Genomic DNA, 24910 nt, shown 5'->3' with positions numbered 1-24910 from the left:
CTTTGGAGGTCTTTAAGCAGAGGCTGGATGGCCATCTGTCGGTGATGCTTTGATTTAGATTTCTTGCATGGCAGGGGATTGGACTGGATGGCCCTTGTGGTCTCTTCCAACTCTATGATTCTACGATTCTGTGATTCACAACTCCTTCTTCTTACTCTAATCTTCATTTCCTTATGATATGTTCTGCATATAAATTAAACAGCTGTACTGATAAAATGCACCCGTGCCTGATGCCCTTGTCAACTGGAAACCATTCTGTTTCTCTAATATTCTGTCCAAACAGTTGCCTCTTGTCCAGAGTGCAGGTTACCCATCAAGATATTGTTGCACATCTGTTTCTTTTACAATGATCCATAGTTTTTCATAATCTATACAATCAAAGGTCATAAGGACATAATTATTTGGTGCACTCCATTAGGCAACATATTTTTGCTATATGAGCTCAACTGCCTCTTTCTTTCTTGATCTTAATTTGTACATATGGCATTTCTCACTCCATGTATTGTAAAAGTCTTTGCTGTAAAATCAGAGGTCCATATATCTGAGATATATTCCTCTCGGTTTCTTCAGAATTATAATAAAACACTAGTTATAAAATACTCATAGAATCAACACAGTCTACACCAGCAGAACAGAGAGAATAATATAACTTTAATTTAACTTAAAATGTACAGACCATGATTTTACCCTTAATTTTATTTCTTTATATTTTATTTATATTTTATTTCTTTATATTCATACTTTTTGCATAATACAAGATGACAAGAACTTTGTGGCAGAAACATTGCTAAACCAGACACTGGAAATCCCATGCTTGAAAGATGTGCCCTCTGAAAACCTGACAAATTCTACTTTGAAATGGTTTCTGGTAAGTAATATTTTTTCACATACTGATAGGAGAAAGAAATGCTATATCTTTTGACAGACAGAAACATTAGGCTTGAGCTGTGTGAGTTAAGAGTCAAAATATAAACTTACAAAGAGGATGGCTCTATTTTCTGGTGCAAATTGCTATCCATCCTTAAAGCAAAGAAACTACAATAGTAATGTAACACTACCACATACACCAGATTAATGCAATAAGGATCCTAAGTACTAGCAAGAAGAACATGTGTAATTCAGCTAGGAAAAGCGATTTCCCCCCTCCCCCGCCACTTTTATTGGATTTGTTGTTTCTTTATGTGTCCACAGATCAACTCCAACTGATGGTAACCCTGTCATGGGGTTTCCTTTGCAAGATATATTCAAAGGAGGTTTCTCACCACTTTTCTCTGAATATAGCATACAGAATACTAGGGTATTCCTCAATTAAAACTTGCAAAATACCCCAACCAGCATCCATTTCCCCCTCTATGCTTTGGTTGTTGTATATGTATTTATATCCCAACATGGACTTGGGCTCTCTGATCTACTTTGCAGTAAATATACAAACGGATGAAGTAAAGAAGCAGTAGCATAATATCTTTAAACACTGGTAACTTTTCATGGCATGAAACTTCATGGACAACCACACACACATAAATCTTAAACTCAGTGTGAAGTTTGCTTACTTGTTATTGTTAGCTGTATAGAGGGAATTAAACAGCAAGCAGATTCCAGGAATTGTTACATCAGGACAGACAAGTGCCTCATAACCACACTTTTTAATGTATAAAACATGTCACCACCCTTCCTTCTTTTCTTCCTTCATGCATGTTCCATTCACATAATTCCTATCCATTTCTAACACAGAATGGTCCCATGATATTACTGAAACTATTGCTCCTTCTCTTGTTCTCTCAAATGTCAACATTATTTCCCATAATTTATGGGTTACTAACCTGTTTTAACAGCCACCAGAAGAGTCCAGAAGCACCCTTCCTTTGACTCAGAGACATGCACCAGAATCCTATATTACCTTCTACATTATGTAACTTTTTTATACTTAGCTACAAAGCAGACATACTAAGAAGCCCTGTTAGTGAATTGCAAACATGTATAACTGGGCACTGGCAGGAATGCCCAATGTGCATTGGTGCCCAGTGTGCACTGGGACTAATGTGATGTGCATCAGAACTGATGTGCAATGGTCACTTTTCTGGCACTGCTACCTAGTAATGTAACAGCAGTCCACTACTGGATAAGGACATTATAAAATGTCCCAGTTCCAATTTCCACATACTTATGAAGACGTAAGTCTCCAACAGAATTCCAGTCCATATCCTTATCATTGTATTTTTATTACAATAGAATAATTAATCTCATCACTGGTTTAGCTTTGCCTTTATCTTAATTTTTCATTACGTATTTAACAGATAAAAAATAAATAAATTTTAGATAGTAAATCTTAATAATTCTTGAACCTAAATTCCATTGGTGGCTGATATCCTCTGATGCATTCATAAGTACATAAATGTAGTTAGGAATTTCCTGAGGAACCAGGGCCCCAAATCCCCCTTAAACTCCAGGGATCCATTTCAAGTGATAGAGGTCTGTGGGGCAGTCAAGTGGGGTGCTTCAGAAGAATGTGAACAGCCCCCCCCCCCACACACACACACCAAGCCACAGTATGATGAACAGCCCTACTCAACTTCACCACAGACTTCCATCATCGGAAAAGCTCCTTGGTGTTTAAGGTGGGTTCTCAGGGGCAATATTTACAATCGTGGCAATAGTGCCACAATTGATACTATACCATAGGTGGATACAGAACAGTTACAGAGCTATAGCCCTATGTTACAAATTTAAAATTGTAGTGCAGAATGCCAGCTTGTATTCCCCCCCCCCCAACAAAAAAAAACCAAAAAATCTAAAAAACCTTTAAAAAACAAGAAAAGAAAGGATAACACAAAAAGAACAGGAAAAATAAATAAATTGTATTACATTGTACTGTATACATATATTACACCCCAGCATACAAGGACTCCCAAGGCAATGCACAACAAGTAAAAACATATAAAACAGCACAGAGATTTTTAAAAGTTTTAAAATAGATTAAAATACTCCTTAAAAGCCTTTAAAAACAGTCTGGAAACAATCCTTTAATATTATTTTAAATCAAATGACTAAAACAGAGCACTTTCACACTTCTATGATCATATGGAATAGTACTGTTCTGGCTGTCCACCAGCATCTCTAAACAGATGGAGCCGGCCTAACTTCCTTGGCAGGGAGCTCTACAATTGGGCAATGGCAGGATTAGGGGGTACAGCCTACACTGAATGACACCCCAGAAGAAGGATGACATTCAGTCATGCCCTTCTCCCACTGTGCCCCTCCCAGTTTCACCATGGCAGTGAAGGCTTCTGAGCACACCTCTTCCAGCTTTGCTACAGCTGTGGAGGCCTCCAAACAGTGAAGAGGCCTGAGTGTGCCTCTCCTGGCTTTGCCATGGTGGCGGCGAAGGAGAGATCTGAGGGCCCCCTTTTGGTCACCACTGCTCCCTCCCCACAGCCCCCCACACAAACACCAGGGATGGGGATCCCTCTGCAATTGGAGACTGGCTCATATGGCAGGAAGCAGTCTTTCAGATATACTGGTCTCAAGCAATTTAAGACTGTATAGGTTAAAACCAGCACCTTGAGTGGAACTCAGAAGCAGATTGGAAGCCAGTGCAGACTTTGTAAGACTGCTGTTGTGCAGAATCTAAAACGCACACCTGACACCAGTCTGACAGCTACATTTTCCACTAGTTCTAGCTTCGAAATACTTTTCAATGGCAGCCCAATGCAGAGCAAGTTACAGTAGTCTAATTTAAGAAATAGAGAAAAATGAAAAGTCTTATTATTACAATTGAGCCAATACAACTGAATCAGTGATTTTATCATTCCAGTACGTTTTAAGTGTCCATCATTCTCCAAATCTATTCTGTTGCAATTGTTCTCTTCTTCTATATGTCATCAGTCTACCACACACCATATATGTGGCACTCTAAAGTGAAAGAAAGAGGGCCCATGGTGACAGGTTTCCATCAGTTCTTCCATTTTCCATCACTGTACTGCTGCTGCTGTTGCTCACCAGTGCTATCTCCACTGGGCTTACTTCTCCAGCTGCCCATTATGAAAGCTTGGAAATACTGCTGCTGATATGACAACTCTCATATATATATATATATTTTAAAAGAGGTTAATATTTTCAAAGGGTTTTTTAAATTTTGTTTTTTTTCTTTTAAATCATTCTGGTTTTTTATTACTTTTCCTAAGAAACTCTTCCAACAAAGGCATAGTTTGCTATAGGGTTTGGATGAAGTGTGAAGAAATATAAATATTAGACAAAACTGCAGCTATATAGCAAATACACAGCAGTTCATTTATAATTTATGAATGCCTTATACTTTCTTATAAATATTCAAATTCATACTTTTAACAACTCTTCTTGAGAACCTTTGAGTAAAATAAACATTCCTAAGTGCAATGGGAGCAGAGCTCAAAAAATGTACTATTAGAAAGTAATCGGCTAAAGTTATAATTCAATGAACTAAAAGTCATTACAGGTAAAAGTAAAGGTAGTCCCTTGACATGAATGTCTAGTCTCTAGGGGGCAGTGCTTATCTCCATTTCTAAGCCAAAGAGCCAGCTTTGTTCAAGGACTACTTTGGTAGTCATGTAGCTAGCATGACTGCACCGAACACTGTTTCCTTCCCACTGAGAAGTGGTATCTATCTATCTACCGTATTTTCTGGCGTATAAGACGATCCCCAACTTTTCCAGTTAAAATATAGTTTGGGATATATTCACTGTATAAGACTACCCCTTTTCCAAAGCACACCAAATAATTTTTTTAAAAAAATCACATTTGATTTCAATATGGTAATTCTAATTCAAATGCTTATGACATGCAGGTACTTAGCAGAAAAACTTGTTGTATACAAAGCCTGCTTGGATTGGTCAGCTCTCCCTGCCTGCCCAGCCCTCCCTGTCTCCAAGACTATCAGAGCAGTAGCGCAAACACAGCTCTTTTTTCTATACCCCAGGCATCCCAGACGCCTGCAGCTTGCTCTGCCCTTCACTTACACCTTCCCGAATGAGATGTCCCCTCACCTCAACATTGGGACCATGTTAAGTCACTTCTTTCCATGAATCCTAGTGAGTGGCTTTTCTTCTACTGTACATGTACAGCGCCACCCTTGCTGCTTTCATACAGTCGCCACATATGGCAGGGATGTGGCAGTGGCCTCTTTTGAGCTCCCCCCACCATATGCGACTGGATTCTCCAGTCCATCTCGGAAGTTTCAGCAACCACCCTATAAGATGACATCCGGCATATAAGACGACCCACGACTTTTGAAAAGATTTTCCTGGGTTAAAAAGTAGTCTTATATGCCAGAAAATGCAGTACTTGCATTTGCATGTTTTCCAACCGCTAGGTTGGTAGAAGTTGGGACTAGTGACAGAAGCTCACCCCAACATGCATCACTCGGGCTTCGAACTGCCAACCTTAGTGGCATTTTAACCACTAAGTCATTAGTGACCATTATAATCACAATTTTAAAAAATAATGCTTGCATTTTCCCATTTCTCAAAAAGAAATACTTTTAATTACTTTTAAATGTTCTGTGCATCTCTGCTGTAGTACAAACACTCTTGTCTCCCATCATCTTACTGCCATGGCAAAGCCCACAACCAAGTATGAAGCAGTAGCATGAGACATGACATGAGCAAGCACGTGATCCATATGTTATTCTGACTCCCAGATTTAGTGAGATCTCACCCCAATAGCTATAAAATTAACTAAGTAGCTCCCTCTATACCAAAGAGGGAGTGACATTCTCCTTCCTTAAGTGGCACTAGTTATATCCACATTCTGGCTTGACCACATCCTCAAGTAATGATTTCTAGATTATGGATGTGCAGAAGTAACAGTCTGGTCTAAATACTCCAAAGGCATCAGATCTCATCTGATCTTGGAAGCTAAACAGTTCAGCCCTGGTTGCTACTTGGATGGGATATGCCAATGAAAACCAGCTGTTGTAGGCTATATTTCAGAGGAAGGAACTGGCAAAATCACCTATTAATATTCCTTGCTTATGAAAACCCTATGAAATTCATGGGGTCACCATAAGCCAACAGGCAACTTGAAGGCATGTACACACTGAGAGAGTTTAGATTGTGTCTGGCAGAGGGATCTGGTTCATGTTCTGTTCTCTGCTTCCCTGCTGCTGTGATTACAATGCCAATACAATCCTAAACTCGGTTACCTGAAAGACTCCATTACCTGAAAGACTCCATAAAGGAGGCTTGTTTCTAACTAAGCATGTACAGGATGGCACTGTTAGCATATCTGTTTTGTTCCTTAAATGTAGGGGAAATCAAGAATGTGCCAAAGGAGTTAACCCTTTCCCTACATATCATTATCCAAGCACATCCCTTCAGTTGCTACTGCTGCAAAAGGAAAGCTGATATGGCCACAAATCATCTTGGGAGAAGAGGGAAATTTCTTCAACATTATAACATCCCTTTGCTTGGCTGAGTCAATCCTGATCATACTGTCCATAAATATCTGTTTTGTTTTGTTTTTTAAAATGACCTAATGGTGTTGATCAAAGCTTCAAAGCAATGAGTTTCAAGCAGCTGGTAATATATCTGTAAATACCTAAAGGTCCCAGATCCCATCTGTTCTGGAAGTTAATCATAATCAACCATGGTTAGTATTGGATGGGAAATCACCAATGAATAGCAGTTTCTTTAGGCCATAGTTCAGAGGAAGGAGCTGACAAAACCACCTCTAAGTATTCCTTGCCTAAGAAAATCCATATGAAATTCATGGAATCATGATAAATTGACAGATAACTTAAAGGCACATACAGACACACAATGAGTTACACTTTTGGTGGAAATGAGGGTATAATGAAGTAACATTTCAAAAGTAATGAGTGGGAGTACAGTTACTTTATTGATGCAATAACTAACATTTTCTATTCACTTTGTATATGAATTTTCTTAAGCTTTCTTAAAGGTATATCTACATGAAGTTTTTTGCCATTTCCTTTTCAATCAAAAGGAGTTTTACTCTTTAAAAAAAGGGGGGGATGAGAAGTAAAAAGAGAGCAATGAAGAAGACAAGGCAACAAAGTTGCTTAACAATTATGACACTGCAACAACTAATAATTGAATTTCTTTCAAAATTATATAATGGGTAAAAAGAATTATTACTTTAATAATGCAAAATTACAAACTCTGGTGAGTATTATGCATTTTAACATCACCCGCTATTTGGCCCTAAGACTGCCTGGGCCAAATTTCCCATAGCATGACACAGGTCATGTGAGAAAGGAAATAAAGTGAAAGCTAAGTGGGCAACAGTATGTTAGTTGACTCGAAGGAAACAAAAAGTCTGAGGTTGCTGGTAAATCTCTATTTTCACAGCTGTAGAATTGCCAAGTGCCTTTCTCGTGCTAGAAAGGGAGGAGGCATGGCAAATTCAATTGTCATAGTTCACCTATATTGCAATTGCTGTTAGACCAACAGTACTTAATAGCAGCTTACCTCAACCTAGTGCCCACCAGATGTTTCAGACTACATATCCCATTAGTCCCAAACAGCATGGCTTGAAGTCAGGATGGTTGGGATTTTCATTCAGACCTTCTGGAGTCTTTGGGGAATGCTGATTATTAGTATTATCTTCTACAGTCTTGATTCAAAAAAGAAAGAAAGGAGGAAAATATCATGAGACTGCTAGATGGCAATTAGTCACTAACATAACTCTTATTTCAAACAGAAAGAGAACAAGAATGAAGAGTTACTTATAAGTAAACAGTCCTACTATGCTCCTGGATACAAAGCCAGTCCTACAATATTCAAGGATAGAATCAAAATTAATCCAGAGGACACATTAATAATTTCACCTGTATCAGTCCTCGATGATGGCAAGAAATTTGTCTGTTCTGTTTTCTACCAGCCTGGAAGAATCATTAAGAGCACTACAGATGTGAAAGTGTTTGGTAAGCATGAGTAATAACTCTTCTATAAGTAAGGAATATGCAGCCCATTGTTTTACACTATTTTAAATGTTTTAAGGAAGCATAACAAGAACTGGGCAAAGTTACCTCTTTCTTTCTTTCTTTCTTTCTTTCTTTCACCTCTGTTCTGTACTGTGACATGTGTCACATACCCACTATATTGTAAACCGCTTTGATCTATAGGAAAGGCAGTATATAAATAAAGTTTTATTATTTTTTATTCTTTCTTTCTTTCTTTCTCTTTCTCTTTTTCTTTTTTGGACAACAGATCTTTTAATTCCCTGTCATTTATGTTCCAGAAAAGTAACTGTCCCCAGGTTCGGACTTAAACACATACATTTAGGAATATATTATCAAAGCAAACAACAGTATATTAAATATGTTAAATGACACGTGCATCTTAAGAGGCCAGAAGCTGTGCCAAAGCTGTGCTCCAGTCCTTAGGACTGGAGTATGGCTTTGGCGCGGCTTCCAGCTTCTTAGGATGCATGCATCATTTAAACAGTCTACCTCCAAAGTGACCCAAAGCAGCTTTATTTTGGCCTGTCTGTTTGGGCCCATAGTTTTTAATGGGGTTGTAGTTTTAACCTTTATACTATGTGTTACTTATGTATTATATTGTTTTAACTTCATATTTTTTAACTCATCTGCCACTTAATTTTTTTTTATTTTTACATAAATTATTTTTTTAACTCCACCTTGTTTTTTAAATGCTTGTATGCCACCTTGGATCCTGTATAGGAAGAAATGTGGGTTATTAATTAATTAAATACAAGTCTTCAGATGCAAATATGCATAGTTCTAAATAAATATATAATAATATATAGTGATATATATTTTATTGGAAAATAATACTAAAACAAACATATATTAAAAATGCAAACAATGACAGTATTAAGAAAACCTAAACAAACTACTAAGCAGACATTGCTGATTACGCTGCCCCTCCCACAACAGAGGGAAATAAGCCATTGTTATTATACTTCCCAATACGTTAGTATGCATAAGCTTTTACTACATGATGCTAATAGAATCCATTACACTTAAAAATATCTCTAGGTACAATCCTTTAAAAAATCCCCCAACTTGCACATACACGCCAACATATAATGGCAAGGAATCTATACTGACTGGAGTGGGAAGCAACTGGACTAAAATTGAAACCAAGGTATTTCGTGAAATAGTTAAAGAGTGTACATTCCTCATGAATTCTAGATATATCAACCTTTGGTGTGGTGCTCATATGACATACCTATCATGTCATAGATCCAGCAATCATAATCATTCAGATTTTGTCATGGTCCTAAAAATTCTGCTTTTGAGCATAAACTATGTCAAAGGGCCGGTACACACTGCCCCTCTTTTCTGTGCAGCATTGCCACAGCAACCAAACCACATGGCAATGATGTGCAGCAAAAAATAAGCTGCCCAGAGCGGCGGCTTTTTTGCGGTGTCACAAGCAAGAAGGGGGGCTGCCATGACGCCACTTCCTGTCTACTATGCCTGGTCACTGCACGGCACCGTCATCATCATGGTGGGTCCCATGTGGATGGGAGGCCGCCATCATGCTGGCGTCCATACAGACTAGGGCTCCGGAGAGTGCGGTTGCTGCGTGCTCCAGAACCCTAGAATTGGTGCCACCACACCGCTTCCTGCCCATGTGTACCAGGCCAAACTCAGACTCAATACAAGAGACCTTCTCTCTTGTTACTCAAAGAAAGTTGGGAAACTGGGTGTCCCCACCAAATGTGCCAGTTTCTCTTTAAATGTTCGGAGCATTGGCTCAAATTTGCAAGGGTCTAGGTAACTTGAGGATCATTGGCACCTGTATATACCTATACTTTCTGAGGAGGACTTCAAGTCTGGGTAAATTAATAGGTTTTGGAGCTTATCACACAGGCCCTGGGGAACAGACCCAGCGCAGAACAGAAGGAGATGGGAAGGGAACAGAACAGGGGTATCACCTATTTCACCAAGCGGGGAAACGCAGCGCAAACGCTGCCAACAGGAGTCCTCATTCTGTTTCCCATTTGTCCCACAGAGGCTGATTTTCAAGATCTGTTCAGAACAGTTCCAGCAGCATCGGCAGTGTTCTCCCGTGTGGTCAAATGGGTGATATCCCCATTCCGTTCCCTTCCCACCCCCTTCCATTCTGCACTGGGCCCGTTCCCCAGGGCCCATGCGATAAGCTCCTTTATTTAGAAATACTCAAGAGTGCAATCAAACACATGATAGTAATTCAAAACAGACCTCTTAAGTCATCATGACCACTTGCAAACATGCTGGCTCCAGATATGAGAATGTGAAAATATGGAGACCCTAAATACAATGCAAGGTATGCATGGTGTACTAACACTCTTCATTTTGAATTAATTTAGTGGGGGTACTTTTTCCCAAGGCTAAGATGTTCATGACACTAGTAGTGGCTGGTAATTTTCAGGTTAGTGGGTCAGTACACCTGCTCTGGTTTTTACTCTGAACTTCAAAAGAGCTATCAAAGGTCCTAACTCTATTATTGGGATAATAGGGAAATATGTGTAACCTTTGTACAAGTAAAACCCATGGCAAACCCACCACCCAACTGAATGTGGAAGCCCATAGTTGCTGCTGAAGATTACAGTAATAAACTTGGAAATCAATCTTTTGGAAGGTAGTTTATTGGAGCAGGAGGCAAAGAATGTATTTGTTCTCAGATGCAATTGTAATATTATTAAATCAATGAATGCTAAGCAGAGAATTCCCATGAAAAATTTCCTGTTTTCAGGATCCAGTGACTAATTTTCAATTTGCTTACAGAACCCAGAATGCAATGAAGATGTCTGAAGATCAGACTTGGGGGTGGGCAAGACCTACTGACTCTAAAACACACACACTCAAAACCCCAAACCCAAAAGCAAATAAACACTCCATAGCATTTCCCTCTTTGTCCTTCTCTAACTAGAAATAGATTTTTTGAGACTTTATAGTAAGAAAGGATACCAATTACCACTGTTCTTGATAGACTGTCATAGTGACAAGTGAAATCTGTCATGTCCTAATTGTTTAAATAGATTTTCTACTGGGGGAAGTGGCTTCATGAATAAAGTCAAACCAGTGATGGAAATGAAAGTATGGTCTGCCTCTTAAAGCCTCAGAAAATAGTGTTCTCTCTCTCTTAGCTCTGCTTTAAAGCTCTGTAATCCTGGATACATTTGATGTATTCCAAGATCCTGTGGAGGATTTTATGACCTCTACTTGTATCAGTGCTTTCTCCTATTCTTTTGTATGACAGGAACATTAGATTGTGATATCCAAATTGTTTTTTTTGGAATTTTCGGTGCTAAATTAGAACCTAGATCTGAGACAGGGTATTCTGAAGATGTCTTCAACAACTGCATGATCAGTCTGGATTTTAACACACAAAAAGTCACTGTAGATAGAAAATAAACCTCTTCAGTGCTCTGTGAATTATCTCGCAGGTTTTTTAAAATATACTTATTATGTTACACCTTGCACATAAGTAATGCATAGCTTCATACCCTCCTCCTATATGATAACTGGAAGCTACAACAGAGACTGGAAAAGTTAACTTTTTGGACTGTAGTTATCAAAATCCTGCAGCTGACATAGCAAAAAAAGTAATTTTGCCAAGCTTTGAACCACAAACATCACAAAACACTACAAAATATGTTTGGTATTTACCAAAGTAGCTAAGAGACAGGGGATGCTGGGCTATTGGGGAAAAATTAATAACACTGTTTTAAATGGTGAACTTTATCTTTCCACTATCATTGGGTGAGTAGTATATAACTGATTTATAGCTGTTGTGTAAAACAGACCAATGATGTTCGTGCAAGAACTTATTATGCTGAAACATTTGTTGTCTAATTAATTAAAATATACCTTTTCTTTCTCTGCTCAAGTGAAACCAGAAATCTCTATTACCCTCAACACAAGCTTGAGAAGAAAGGTAAGTGAATTTATACCTAAGATTGCATGAGTCTGCATATGGCAGGGTGAGAAGGTAAATCTAGTGGCAGATCTCAAGGTGACTTGTTTTAGGTCAGCAAAGAGTTTTGGTGGAATATTATCTAACAATATCAGTGAATATTCAGCTAACAAGACCACTCAGACTGCTAAAATTATGGATGCTTGGGTGAAAATCAGGAATGTTATGGGTGAAAGAACTGTCAGCTCACATATTAAAAGCAAATTGCCTTGGCCAAGTGTGTGCCCAGAGACATACACTCTCATTCTATAATTCTGTGCCTGACCACACAAAACAACCATTTTTCATTTGGCTCCAGTTAATATTTCAAGTTGGTGTTTCTAACAACAAAACAAAAATCGATCCTGTCAAACTAAAGTCTGCCCAGCTATGGTGAACAGTTACTGGTACCTCTTTCCAATTATTCAGTGAAATGGGAGAAAAATTATGCTCAGTCATGAGAAAAGCAAACACTGAATACTTCTGAATAAGGTTGTTTTTGTGTGTCTTCAAGTTATTTCTGGCTTATGGCAACCCTGAGGTGAGCCTATCATGAGATTTTCTTGGCAGAATTTGTTCAGAGGTGGCTTGCTCTTGCCTTCTTGTAAGGCAGAGAGTGTGACTTGCCCAAGGTCACCCAGTGGGTTTCCATGACCGAATGGGAATTTGAACCCTCGTCTCCCAGTGACCTACTCCACCATTTAAACCAGTTCACCACACTGGCTCTCCTGCATATTTAAAAAAATGTAGACCTTTCTCCAGTTAAATAGATCTGTAAAAATTGCATTTTGGGGATACCAGTCTCAAGATAATTTCTATGGCCCTCTGGTATTATTCTGATTCTTTATAGGAATGAATTCAGAATGGCCAAATGATACTATATTTTAAATGATCTTCTGTTGAATATTCAGTAGTAGGAAGATAACAGAAAATTTGCAATACATCTTTGCCCATGGGTACCAGACCATTTTTCAGGGTTTACCACAAACTCAATTTTCCTCTTGGCTCAAATACTACTTTACGGTGCCCTCTCAGAAACCAGCTACGTATTTAACGTGGAGGTGAACAGCTTGCTTACAAACAACACTTTATCCTCAGTTTGAGAAATAGTGAGCTAACAAGTAAACTTAAGGGGTAATGTTTCTAGCAAAGAAAGCAGTGGAAGAGACTATATCATGGATAGATTCTTATTTCCTATTCCATGAAAGACTTGGGCTAAACCTATATGCTCTCCATTTTAATTAAGCATTTCTTCATATATTAGGCCAAATTTTGACTGGGGAATATGCCTGAAACATTCTCCTTTTATCTGTGTTGAAAACAGGTACCCATAGTTTAAATGCTTACTTTGGTAGATTAAGGATGAGTTATTTGAATCACATATATTGTTATTCCCCTCCCCAGTTCTTCCACATGTTTTTCTGCCAAAAGAGAAAAGTGAAATAAATTATTTATATGATCAACTGGGAACCTTTAAATCATGGCTCTGAACTACACAAAAATGGCTGAAAATTACAAGTCATACTTTGTTGTCTCAGAGCAAATTCAGTTTAAAATCTTCTGTTAAGAAATAGTCCACAGGTATAAAACATAAACAGGTTTCTTAATAGCCCATCTTTGTTGAGACACATTAGCATTTGCTCTGCCTATGCAAAAAATAAGGTTCCTGTGAGCAAATATGTTCTCATCTTAAGCACTGTCTTTCAGGAGACTGCACCACATCTCCCTCCCTCCCAGTGCTTGTAGACTAACCACTTTTCTGACAGAGGCACAGTGATGATCACCACTTCCTTCATTCTGTGAAGTATTTCAGTGCTAATATTTTTGTGGTTTCATTATACATGCTGCACTGTTAAAATGTTCTTAGTGATTAGAGGGTAAGAGAATGTTTTGACAATTTTTCCTCTTTTTTCCCAATCTGGGAGGATTTACATCTCCTTTTCTTAATGATATCTGTATTTGTGGATTTAATTATCTGGGACTATCAGTATTTTGGGCTGCATCCACTGTGCAGAAATAATCTGGTTTGACACCACATCAACATGGCTCAACGCTATGAAATTCAGGGAGCTACATTTTGCTCTGGACTCTGGGCTTTGCTCTGGTGCCACAACAAACTACAGTTCCCAGAATACCATAGCATTTGAGCCATGGCAGTTGAAGTGGTGTCAAACTGGATTATTTCTGCATTTTGGATCCAGCCTCATTGACGTCCAACAATGCAAGAGATCAGTTTGTCCTGAGGGCTTTGGTAATAATGGCGAGTACTCTCATTATCTGAACCATCTTCATGGTTAATAAAGAGTTAAAATATGGGAAGAGGCTCAGTTATATTTTAATGAGGCTCAACATCACAGAGTGACAAGCAATTGCCCAATGAGATGAGCAGTTGGTCAAAAGTGCAAACCTCTGAGATGGTTTTGAGCAGAGGTGATAAAAAGCTGGGAAAGTACCATGAGGAAAAGTTTTGAAAACAAAGGAACTTCTGGAGCAGGAGCTCCATGGCAGGAAGCTGGTGTAGCAGAACCATGAAGTCCACGCTCTCAGTTAGTCCTATGAATATCAAGGACTTCAAATCCCATCTGTTCTGTGAGTAGCATTAGGGAATGTATTAGCTAGCTGCATTAAGATCTTTTGATTCCTTTGTTGATTTCACTGGAATGACTGACTCTAAATATACCTGGGGGAACGTTGTCCCTCACATAAGAGCTATCCTTTTGTTATAAAGATTCCTTACTTAGGAAAAAACCTCTTTTCTTGGAAGTACTCCCTCTCTCACATCCCTCTTTCATGTGCTTTTGCTCGCTTTCTTCTCCTCACCAGGATTGACAGAGAGGGGGAAAATCTCTGCAGTGTCAAAGATGGAATGTAACCCAATTCAGTAGTTTATTTAAGCTGGTCTCAAAAGGTCTCATCCGGCTAAAGCAGAAGCAGAAGAGGGACATAGAGACCCATCATATGGTGACATGGTGGTGAATTTGGGGATGTGGTTCCTGAGAAAATAGGGAAAGGACTGTGTGGTGTCTTCTCTCTCTTTCTCTCTGACTGCTTGGTAGCAGGCTTGGAGAGGGGTGTATAAACAGTGGAGAGACTGTTTCTTCTAAGGGACTTGAAACTTGGTCAGTGTTTACTGTTTTGTTTCTTTCTGGAGAGATTGACACTGCAGGGAAGTTTTTTGTTTGTTGCTGCCTGGCAAGGCAAGGAGAAGGTTGACCCCCACACACACACACACACACTTAGCCTTTTGTCTCAAGTTGGCCGTAGAGTTCCACTGGAGGACCCTAATGTAGGTCTTGTTGAATGTAAACATGTTTAGGACTGCAGCCTCAGACTTTGTTCACTAGTCTAGCACAATTTAAATTATTTTGTTTTATTTTTAATAGGCTAATTTTACCTGTGTGGTAAGGAAGGCATTTCCCAAGCCAAACCTCCTATGGTATATGGATGGAAAGATCCTGAAGGACAAATCTGAAGGTAATGAAAATACTGGCCAAAACGACATTTCAATCTTTTCAATATCTGGCTTTAACAATAGAGTACTCATGTAACTATGAGTGGAGGGAATATGATACTTTGTGGATAATAAGAACTTCTTAAGCTCAAAAATGTTAATGGCAAAAAAGTTATACTCCATGAACTAAATCCAGTTTTAGCTCCAACTAGAAATCAATGAGACTTTACAAAAGTAATTACTAGCATGTTCCATTCATTTTATGGGTCTGCTCTAGATAAGATTGATTTGGATTTGGATTCTAGAGTAATGATGAATAACATCGGGGCCTCTAATTGTTGGGAACCGCTCCAGTTGGAGGGAATGGTCAGATTATGAGAGTTTAACTTTAATGTTTGAAAAATAGATTTCCCTACTTGTCTTATAGAATAAAGCCATGTTCAAACCAGTCTCCATTTATTTATATTTGACATCCATTGTCATACCCCATTGTCTTGTCACATTCACATGACAAGCCTTCAGGCAGGTTTGTGTCCTTTTAATGGCAATTACTGTACAGCATCTATCTCTTAAAACACTTCATTAATAATTAATTTAATTATATTGTTAACATGCATGATGTTTTACAATATAAGGCTATCCTTTCAACCACTTTTTTTGTTATAGAATTGTTATAGAATGTTCTTTCTCCATTCCCCCATCCCCAAAAGGAATATCCATTCAAAATCAAGTTACAAAGCTAGTGGGAGGTTTTTATGAGATGCAGTCTCTGCTGACAATATGGAGTTCAACCCAGTTACCCATCAACCAGGCTTACAAATGCATGACAGTGTACCTTTACCCTGGAAATGAAACACTGAATATTTCATCTGAGGAAGTTATCCTTTCTTATGGTGAGTTGGTTTAACTTCTGAAATGCAAAGGATGTATTATGCACATGTTGTTGGTGTTGTGTGCCCTCAAATCATTTCCAACTTATGGTGACCCAAAGCCAAAGCTATCGTGGGAGTTTCTTGGCAAATTTCTTTAGAGAAGGTTTGCTATTGCTTTCCCTTGAGGCTGAGAGACTGTGACTTGCTCAAGATCACCCAGTGGGTTTCCACTGCCAAGCTGGGATTCGGTGCTCACACCACTATGCTATGCTGGCTCCTAAGCTTATGGCTTATGCACATAAACTTGTCTTAATTATTGTCAAAATGAAATCTGAGGAAATAGTCTTCAGTAAGCTATGATACAACCCATTGTCTCAGAAGTCATATAAATTGTTGCCAAATTAAATAGACATGTTTCTGGCATGTTTTACTTCATAGAATCATAGAATCATAGCGTTTGAAGAGACCATTATTATTATTGTTGTTGTTGTTTATTTTTATAGTGCTGTACATGTACACAGCGCTGTACATACAGATAATCAATCAATAAAAATATAAAACCTGCCAATGGTGTACAATCTACAAAATATATATAAACAGTAGGTAGTAATATAAAATAGATTTAGTTAAAAAAGAGGCAACCACAAGAGTCATCCAGTCCAGCCCCTGTCATTCAGTTTGTTAATTTTTAAAATGCTGAAATTAGAACCGATATGATAATTTCAGTTATTTCAAGTCCAAACTCAAAATACTTCTGATGACATTTACAGCCCAAAATACCTTGGGACCTCCAAACTTGAGGGAGTGCTTCTTCTTGTGTGTGCCTGCCCAAGTATTGAGGTTTGCTGAGGTGGAGGGAACTCCTCTGTGTCCAAATATATGGTTTGTACTAATGTGACTGGTGCTACACTAATCAAATAAAACTAGATAGTTAATCTGCTGTAGCAATGGTTATTTTAGTAGGGTTTCAGTCTACAGCTTTGTCACCATACCACCTAACAGTCAAGCTACGGCAGTTTCAGAAAGTTAAAAAAAATCTGTTAAAATGTCTTTAAAAGTAACTAAAAGTAACTTGAAAGCATTGCTTGTTACAGCAACAAATTAACTTCCCTCTTACCCATTTTCATACCTTTCAAAATGTGACATTGTCTTGGATCCCATCATGGCAGAAAGGCAAGGTATAGGATTAATCAATCAATAATGATATATCCATGTTACTCAAAGAAGTCTCAGGTTTTGGTCTTGAACTCTCCTGAGCTAGCATATCAAGAATCAGATCAGCCACTTATTTACAAATATGAAGTTCTTAAGCTATTTGCTCGTTTCATTTCAGTCAATTGTTTTCAACAGGGTTGCAGACTACAACTTCAGAATCCTTTATACCCAGTAGGAAAATTCCTTTAACTTCCGATTCCTCCACAGGACGTAAGTGCTGTGTATTCATTTGAAACATCTTCTGTGCTTTCTCGAAAATGTATCAACTATAAAGCTTCAAAATACTAACTGTACTCTAAATCTTTCTGATACATTATTAGCTCTGCTCTGCTAGAAATGTTGGGAAGGGAGTGGGCATAATATATGCCATTTTGCAGAAGTATTCACACGCACCCTTTGACTTTTGCATATTTTATTGTGTTGCAGGGTAGAAATGTAATTGACTTAATTGGCACTGTAACCCCTTGATGTACACAAAATACTCAACACTATGAAGGTGCAATATACTGTGTGTATATATATATATATATATATACACACACACACACACACACAGAGAGAGAGAGAGAGAGAGAGAGAGAGAGTAGTACAACAGTTAAGCATACAAAAACAAATGGGCCCTCTACAAAAACTTTTTTGGCAGAAATTATAGCTGTGAAATCTCTATCAGCATCTGGATCCTGCCATTTTTGCCGATTCTTCTTGGCAAAATTGCTGCAGCTTTGGCAGGTTGGAAGAGGGTCATTGGCGAAGAACAACATTCAAGCTTTGCCATCAAGTCTCAGATGGATGGAAATCTAGGGTTTGACTGGGCCATTCTAAGACATTCTAGTTTTTAAACAATTTCAGTGTTACTCTGGCTTTGTGTTGTCCTGATAGAAAGCAAACCTCTGCCATAAGACCTCATTGCACGGGCCCTGGGGAACGGGCCTGGCGCGGAACAGAAGGGAACAGGAACGGAACGGAACAGGGATATCACCTATTTACTGCATGCCAGAATGCCGTCAATGCCGCCTGAAGTCCCCATTCCATTCCCCATCCATCTCACAGGAGGCAATTTTCACGAACTGTTCAGAAAAGTTCTAACTGTTAGCTATCTGACAACTATCAGGTCAGGATACACAGGGAAGCTATTGAAATCCACAAACACCTAGATAACTTGAACAGGGGGAAAAAACCTTAAAGTTAAGTGAAGTTTGACTACCAGTCATGGAAAACACCAAAGTCAAGACCCAGCAAGGGCAAATGAAAACTACCCAGGGTCAGGGATTTCCCAGCAGACAATGGATCATTAATTAAATAGACACCCTGAGGCCTTGCCATTCAACCACAGATCAACACGCAGATTAACATGTAAATCATTTCCTCTCAACCAAGAGTCACACAGTACAGTATATATAACCCACTCACTTCCATGCCATCATTCTCTGAAGATACCAGCCACAGCTGCTAGTGAAACATCAGGAATAAACTCTTGCAGAACACAGCTACATAGCCTGAAAAACCCGCAAAAATTATGGACACCAGCCATGAAAGCCTTCAACTTCACATCCTACATTAGTGTCTGTTCATTCTTAGAATGTCTTCTTCCTGCTCCCAGTCACCAGATAGCCATGAAGCATTACATCATGTTTTTTTTAGGCTCTGCACAAAATATATCTCCCATGCATTCTCTGTCCTATCATTCAACATTGTATCTAAAGAAAGGAGACTCTTGTAATCAAGAGATGACATTGACATCAGCACATGGTTCTGCTTTCTTATATAATGTCTACCATCGAAGGAAAGGCAGGAGAGGAACAAGGAGTAGCTTGAGGAACATAAACTATGCATGGATTTTTTGAGCCCTCCAACTGTCTGCACATACATTTTTCTCTTTATTTCTCCTTCATGACAGGTCATAGATTCAGGGAAAGGCTAACCCTCTTCTGTCTGCAGCTATGTTTTTCAGATTTCTAATGTCAATAATATCTCATTCTTCAAGATAAAATAAACAGAAAAAGACATGGATACAGTGGCAGTGATGTGAGTTCCTGACAACAAAGTGCTGCAGCCAAAAAGGAATGCAATTTGAGATGATACTTAAAATATTCCCCAAATCCCTCTCTCTTGGGAGTCATTGCACACATGTGAAATTACAATAGGAGCTGTAATTGGGCAGATGGAGTACAGAGTCAGCTGTTTGCTGACCATTTGTCTTGAAGTGGCTCAGATTTCTTTGTCAGTCAGACACAGTACATCAGAATGATGGAATTTAATATATTATTTATATATATGACAAAGAAGATGCAGTCTGTTTTTCTTTTACTTATTTATTTATTTCCTTCTTTAGTTAAGGATCAGTTATTCCTAACCTGCTTCCTTATGCTGTGTTTAGCTTTATAGGCTATTACCATATATTGTTTCAGCAACATTAATGTCTACCAGGAAGTGATCGTGGCAACAGGGAGTTCTCAAAATGATGTATGAATGTATTTTAAACAAAAAGGTCATGGGCTTAAACATAAACCCAATCCATTTCAAGTAAGATCTCTAGTATGGCTGTTTCTAGCACCCTTAGTCCTAATCTAGCCTTGGTTTTTGTATGTACAGAAATGTTACATGCATACAGAAAAAAACAACCACATACTATTCTTACTAATTCATTTCAGTGAGGCTCCTGATGAGTATATGTGCTCTGTTTGAGGAATGTCTCCATTATTGAAGTGAATGGGGCAGGGAAAGGAAAAATGGTGTTGTTGGACTGTAGCTCAACTAGTTTGCCATGGACTATTAGGAGCTGTTGTCTAGTGACATCTAAAGGGCCACATATATTCCACACCTAGGAGAGAGACAGGCAAACACTTTTTTAAAATATAAACAGGCTTTGGGCAACTGATGAGCTGCTGAAAGGACTTTTATTCAGGAGTGCTGCAATTGCCCCCCCTCCCTCCAGCCAATATTTTAACTTGTTTTTAATTTCATGCTGTTTAATTCTGTTTTATTATTTATAGTGGCTCCAGTTGTCTTTTAATCAAGTTGTGAGTCAATGCTGGGTCCCAGTAGTGACAGGAAAGAAGGATATAAAATAAATAAAATAAAGAGGAATTCAACTCACACAGCCTCTTCACACTGCTGCACCCGCGGAGCTCTGGATCATAGTCATGGTTCATAAATGTCATATTGATTGCACAGTGATTTTGTTACTCATTTCTGTATGACAAAGCCTCTGCCTGAATTAATAAAGCAGTCCCTTCCATTTGCCCTTGTCTTCTCTCTGTAAAAGTTTTCCATTCAACTTTACCCTGCGATAATTCAAGAGACAGCTGTTAAGTGATTAGCTTCCATGAGAACATCCTTTGTGTGCATAGCACTGAGAGATACTTGGACACTGAGTGTTCATCACTGTATGTCTCTTCTTTTTAAGCTGGTGTCAAAGATATACTTTCTGTCCCCATCCAAAATCCTAATAGAGATCATGGCTGGTTTCCTTGTCTCCATAGAAATGTCTGAAGTAAGGCTTTTGAGTCAATAAAGAGACTGCTTTTTTCAAAAATAATTGTCCAGGCTAGACCATCTGACAGAGTCTTGAAATATATGACATTCTGCCTCCATTTATTCTGAGTTGTTCAGTAAATTAAGAACGGACGAAGGGAAATATATTTATAAGGGAAGTGTGTCACCTTGCTCCTTCAAAACGTGAACTTAGTAAAGTTGGACTGAAAGAGATTAAAAGCCAAGGGGAAAGAATCCTGGTTTAGAGTAAAACATGGAAAAGTCACTTTTCTGCAGTACAAAAAGGCTTGTGGTAATAAAGCTCTAGTCTAAAATATAATGGTTCTGGCCTCTGACTCAAAGGTAACTAGAAGGAAGCAAAGAGAAAAGGAGTAAATGAAACAGTAAAGAACTGTTGATACTGGAAAACTCAAAAAAGATGAAGGTGATAAACTAAGAGCAAAATTAGTCATTTGGAAAGGTCATTTAGGGCTCATTCCCATTCCCATTCCAGTTTGTGATCCACCTTCACTCCATGCTGATAAATCAATTCCAAAAGGTCCATCGTCCCCACTATGAAAGTGGAGCTTTTCATTATCTCCTTGTAATCACAAGGAGATAATTTTTGGCACAATTGTCATTCCCATTAGTTAGGACCACTTGAAAATTCATGTCTGGGCATTATCAGTGATGTAAGCAGTAGCCTGGCATGGGAACGATAGATAGATAGATAGACAGACAGACAGACAGACAGACAGATAGTTCAGTTTATTGGTTTTCCAACTACTTGCCTCACTATGAGCTGCCATCGGATCACCCAGGTAATTGCAAGTACTTGCAAAATCAGTGAATCGAAACTTCTATCAATTTTATTTTTTTAAAAACCATGCGCCCATAGGTCATACTACAAGCACAAAGGCAGCACGGGGGGGGGGATGGTGGGTCTACGAAAAACTGAGGAGGGATGGTAAATACCTCTCTGCCATTAGTCCCACCCCTCCAGAATGATGCAATTCAGATGCATCATTCCCAATTGTTGAACACACTTCGGAATCGATTATTTTTTTTAAAAAAACCTTCAAAGAACTAGTATCAGGAAAGAGCAGGCTTTTTGCATTTGCCTCGCTTCATCACAATTGAAACCGATCACAGTAGGATCAGAACTGGTTTCAAATGTGAACAACGGTCCTATAACCCAATCTGCAATTCGCTTTAAATCATAGTGGGAACGCGGACTTGGAAACAATGAAGGCAGCTACTTGCCTGTCATCTTGGGTACAGCTCCTGTTCTGGGTAGTGGTTTGAGGAGAAAAAAATCCAGTGGAATGTTTTGCAGAAGTACATTGTCCTTGGGATTTAAATTGGCTAACATCCCAATACTTTTCTTCACTTCTGTTACAAAGTTGTAGTTTTTGTAAAGTCCAAAATGAAGCCTGCACATTACTTTTGTCTCTCAGCAAAGCATTGTTCAGAAACTTTTAGGAAAGACCTTAAAAATACTTTTATCCTTTCCACAGAACCCTGGCATTCCACAAAAGACTTGCAAGATAAGACCCTGGCCAAGTTCTTCAGTTTCTCTACAGTGCTACAAAGTAAGATATACATGCTTTTAAATTGCTTTGATCTGGGTTCGTGATAGGATCTCATTAGTTCCTAAAGCTCATGAAAGAGAGTAGCTGAGAAGTACCAGAAAGTAGGAAAAAAATATTCCTTTGCTTATGCTGTCAGAGATGGATGTTGGGGAGGTTATCAATTGAATTAAACAACTGATAGTTATCTGCCAATAGTTTCACGAAGGTTATCAGTTACTGAAGTTCCAGATGTGAGAGCAGAGGAGTTTGGGAGTGGATTACAAAACAGTGGTAAATGTGTCCCTTGTAAGAGAGAGATGCTTTCAAAGTTCTTTGGGAGGGAGATTGATCTCACTATGGGGAATTGAAAGCAAACCTTTTGAGGGGTTATATCAACAGAGAATAGCATAGACTTGTCTTTGAGCAGCACATGTCACCTCCTTCTTAGAGTTTTTTGACTGCTCTAGACTCCTTGGACTGACCCTTTTCTGGCCAAATAAAGAATGAATTGCCTCCAATAATAGCAATAAATCTGTTAAACAAGTTTCAGTTCCCCATCACACAAATTAATATGATATACATATTTTTCAAAATGGAGAATTGACTTCTGGCCAATTTATGTTTTTCATGGGTGTGGGAGGCATTTTTGCAGCACAGTGGCATCTGGGGGATCCCTGGGACCCGTCACAATTGTGCACCTCATTCTAAGAGCTTCTGTTCAATTTTTATATCACCGACAGGGATTTTATGCTTGAAAGCTGACATGCCACTGTAGGAAGAGAAGTCACCTGCTATTTCACACTTTGGATACAATATAGAGGGAAGACAATCAAGGTTGCCTTCTTTACCAAAGTGATTGTTCCCCATTTCTTTTTCCTGAATTTCTTCAATTCCATCTGGAATTAAACTGAATGACAAGCTGCTCTAAGTAGTACTTAACTGGAAGCACAAAGTGACACACAGCATTCTCTGTCCATGGAGACTGAGTAGGAGCTGGATCTTTGCTTTCCTCACCTTAGTGCTAAGACTGAGATAATTTTGTTTGTATTGCTGCCTGGAAAGGTCCTCACTCATTACACTTGGAAGAATCTAACCAGTGACCTAAGGGTTAATGCCTGCTATTCGCAATTACAATTCTTTTAACACAATCATTTCCCATGTCTAACATGTTTAACTGGTTGCTGCTCTTTCAGGCATTAGATGCTTGCTTGACTTACAAGCTGTGAAAAGCTATTCCCTTGACAAGTCATTCTGTCTGTAATGGTTCACACACATAACACACACAATTAGGATCAAACCAATGCATATTGATTGCTTATTCCCAAACTGTTTCTGACACATGTTTCTGTCCATTAGAAGTATTGGATGAAACACGAAGTGGTGGTTCTGTTTTCTGACAAAAATACTGTCTTTTTCCTCCTTCTGGCAAATAGCAGAAAAGTAATTACATTAACATATATCTTCCCCCATGAGAGTCAGATTCAGAGAGCCTCCGTTCTTTCACTGCAGGAAGAAGACATACAGATTTCCCCATGGATATTATAGCAGGAGCCTGGAAGGAAGATGTACAAATGCCATATATTAGTTTAGCCTAACTCAGGGATATAACATAGATTAAAATACAATATTTAGCTAAACACATAAAACCTTTTAAATACAAAGGTTAAAACACATAAACATAAGGTTAATACAACCATTATACATTAAAATCATTCAGACATCAATTTAAAATTCATAGTTTAAGATCGACTGGATAGGCCTGCTGGAAGAAATGGGTCTTTAATACTGTTTTAAATTCAGACAGCATGTTTAGCTGTCAAATCTCTCTCCGCAGGTCATTCCACAGTCTAGGGGTGGCCGATTAAAAGGTCCTGTGGGTGACAGTTGCCAATCTAGTTCTGGTTGGTTGAAATAAATGTCCCCCAGAGGATCTGAACGTATGGGGTGGACTTAGGGGAGAAGGGAGTCCCTTAGGTAACCTGGACCCAAACCATGTAGGGCTTTAAATGTAATAACCAACATTTTGTACTTTGTCTGGAAGCTAACTGGCAACCACCAGAGTGATTTTAATAGTGGTGTGATAGATCACTCCTAGATTACCAAGGATCAATCTGGCTGTTGTGTTTTGAACTAAGTAAAGTCTCCAATTTTGGTAGAAAGGTAACCCAATGTAGAATGTGTTGCAAAAGTGCAGTCTTGAGGTTACCAGCATGTGCATTACCATCTTTAGGACTTCTGATCCTAGGAAAGGGCACAACTGGTGATCAGTCAAAGCTGATAATAAGCATTCCTAACATTGCATGTATCTGAACTGACATTTGGAAAGATGGATCCAGGAGGAAAGTGTGTGTTTATATACCTTTAAATTATACCATCCATATAAATATTTTACAATTTCAAATCCTTTTTAAGCCATCTCTTTCT

The 24910-nt window shown here is 38.7% G+C and overlaps 1 protein-coding gene across 1 annotated transcript in view; it reads left to right on the top strand.

Moving 5' to 3' along the window:
• Positions 1-24910, top strand: part of LOC121917221 (T-cell surface protein tactile-like) — a 53096-nt gene that overhangs the window by 15980 nt on the left and 12206 nt on the right. The window contains exons 4-10 of the mRNA XM_042442976.1: positions 759-868; positions 7696-7918; positions 11839-11885; positions 15287-15377; positions 16065-16247; positions 17577-17651; positions 22433-22507. Of these exons, the coding sequence (XP_042298910.1) occupies positions 759-868; positions 7696-7918; positions 11839-11885; positions 15287-15377; positions 16065-16247; positions 17577-17651; positions 22433-22507 (804 nt within the window). The remainder of the gene's footprint in view (positions 1-758; positions 869-7695; positions 7919-11838; positions 11886-15286; positions 15378-16064; positions 16248-17576; positions 17652-22432; positions 22508-24910) is intronic.

The sequence above is a fragment of the Sceloporus undulatus genome, unplaced genomic scaffold (assembly GCF_019175285.1).
Source record: "Sceloporus undulatus isolate JIND9_A2432 ecotype Alabama unplaced genomic scaffold, SceUnd_v1.1 scaffold_13, whole genome shotgun sequence".
Taxonomy (NCBI): domain Eukaryota; kingdom Metazoa; phylum Chordata; class Lepidosauria; order Squamata; family Phrynosomatidae; genus Sceloporus; species Sceloporus undulatus.
The sequence above is the reverse complement of the archived record's forward strand: the minus strand, read 5'-3'. Positions and strand labels throughout refer to the sequence as shown.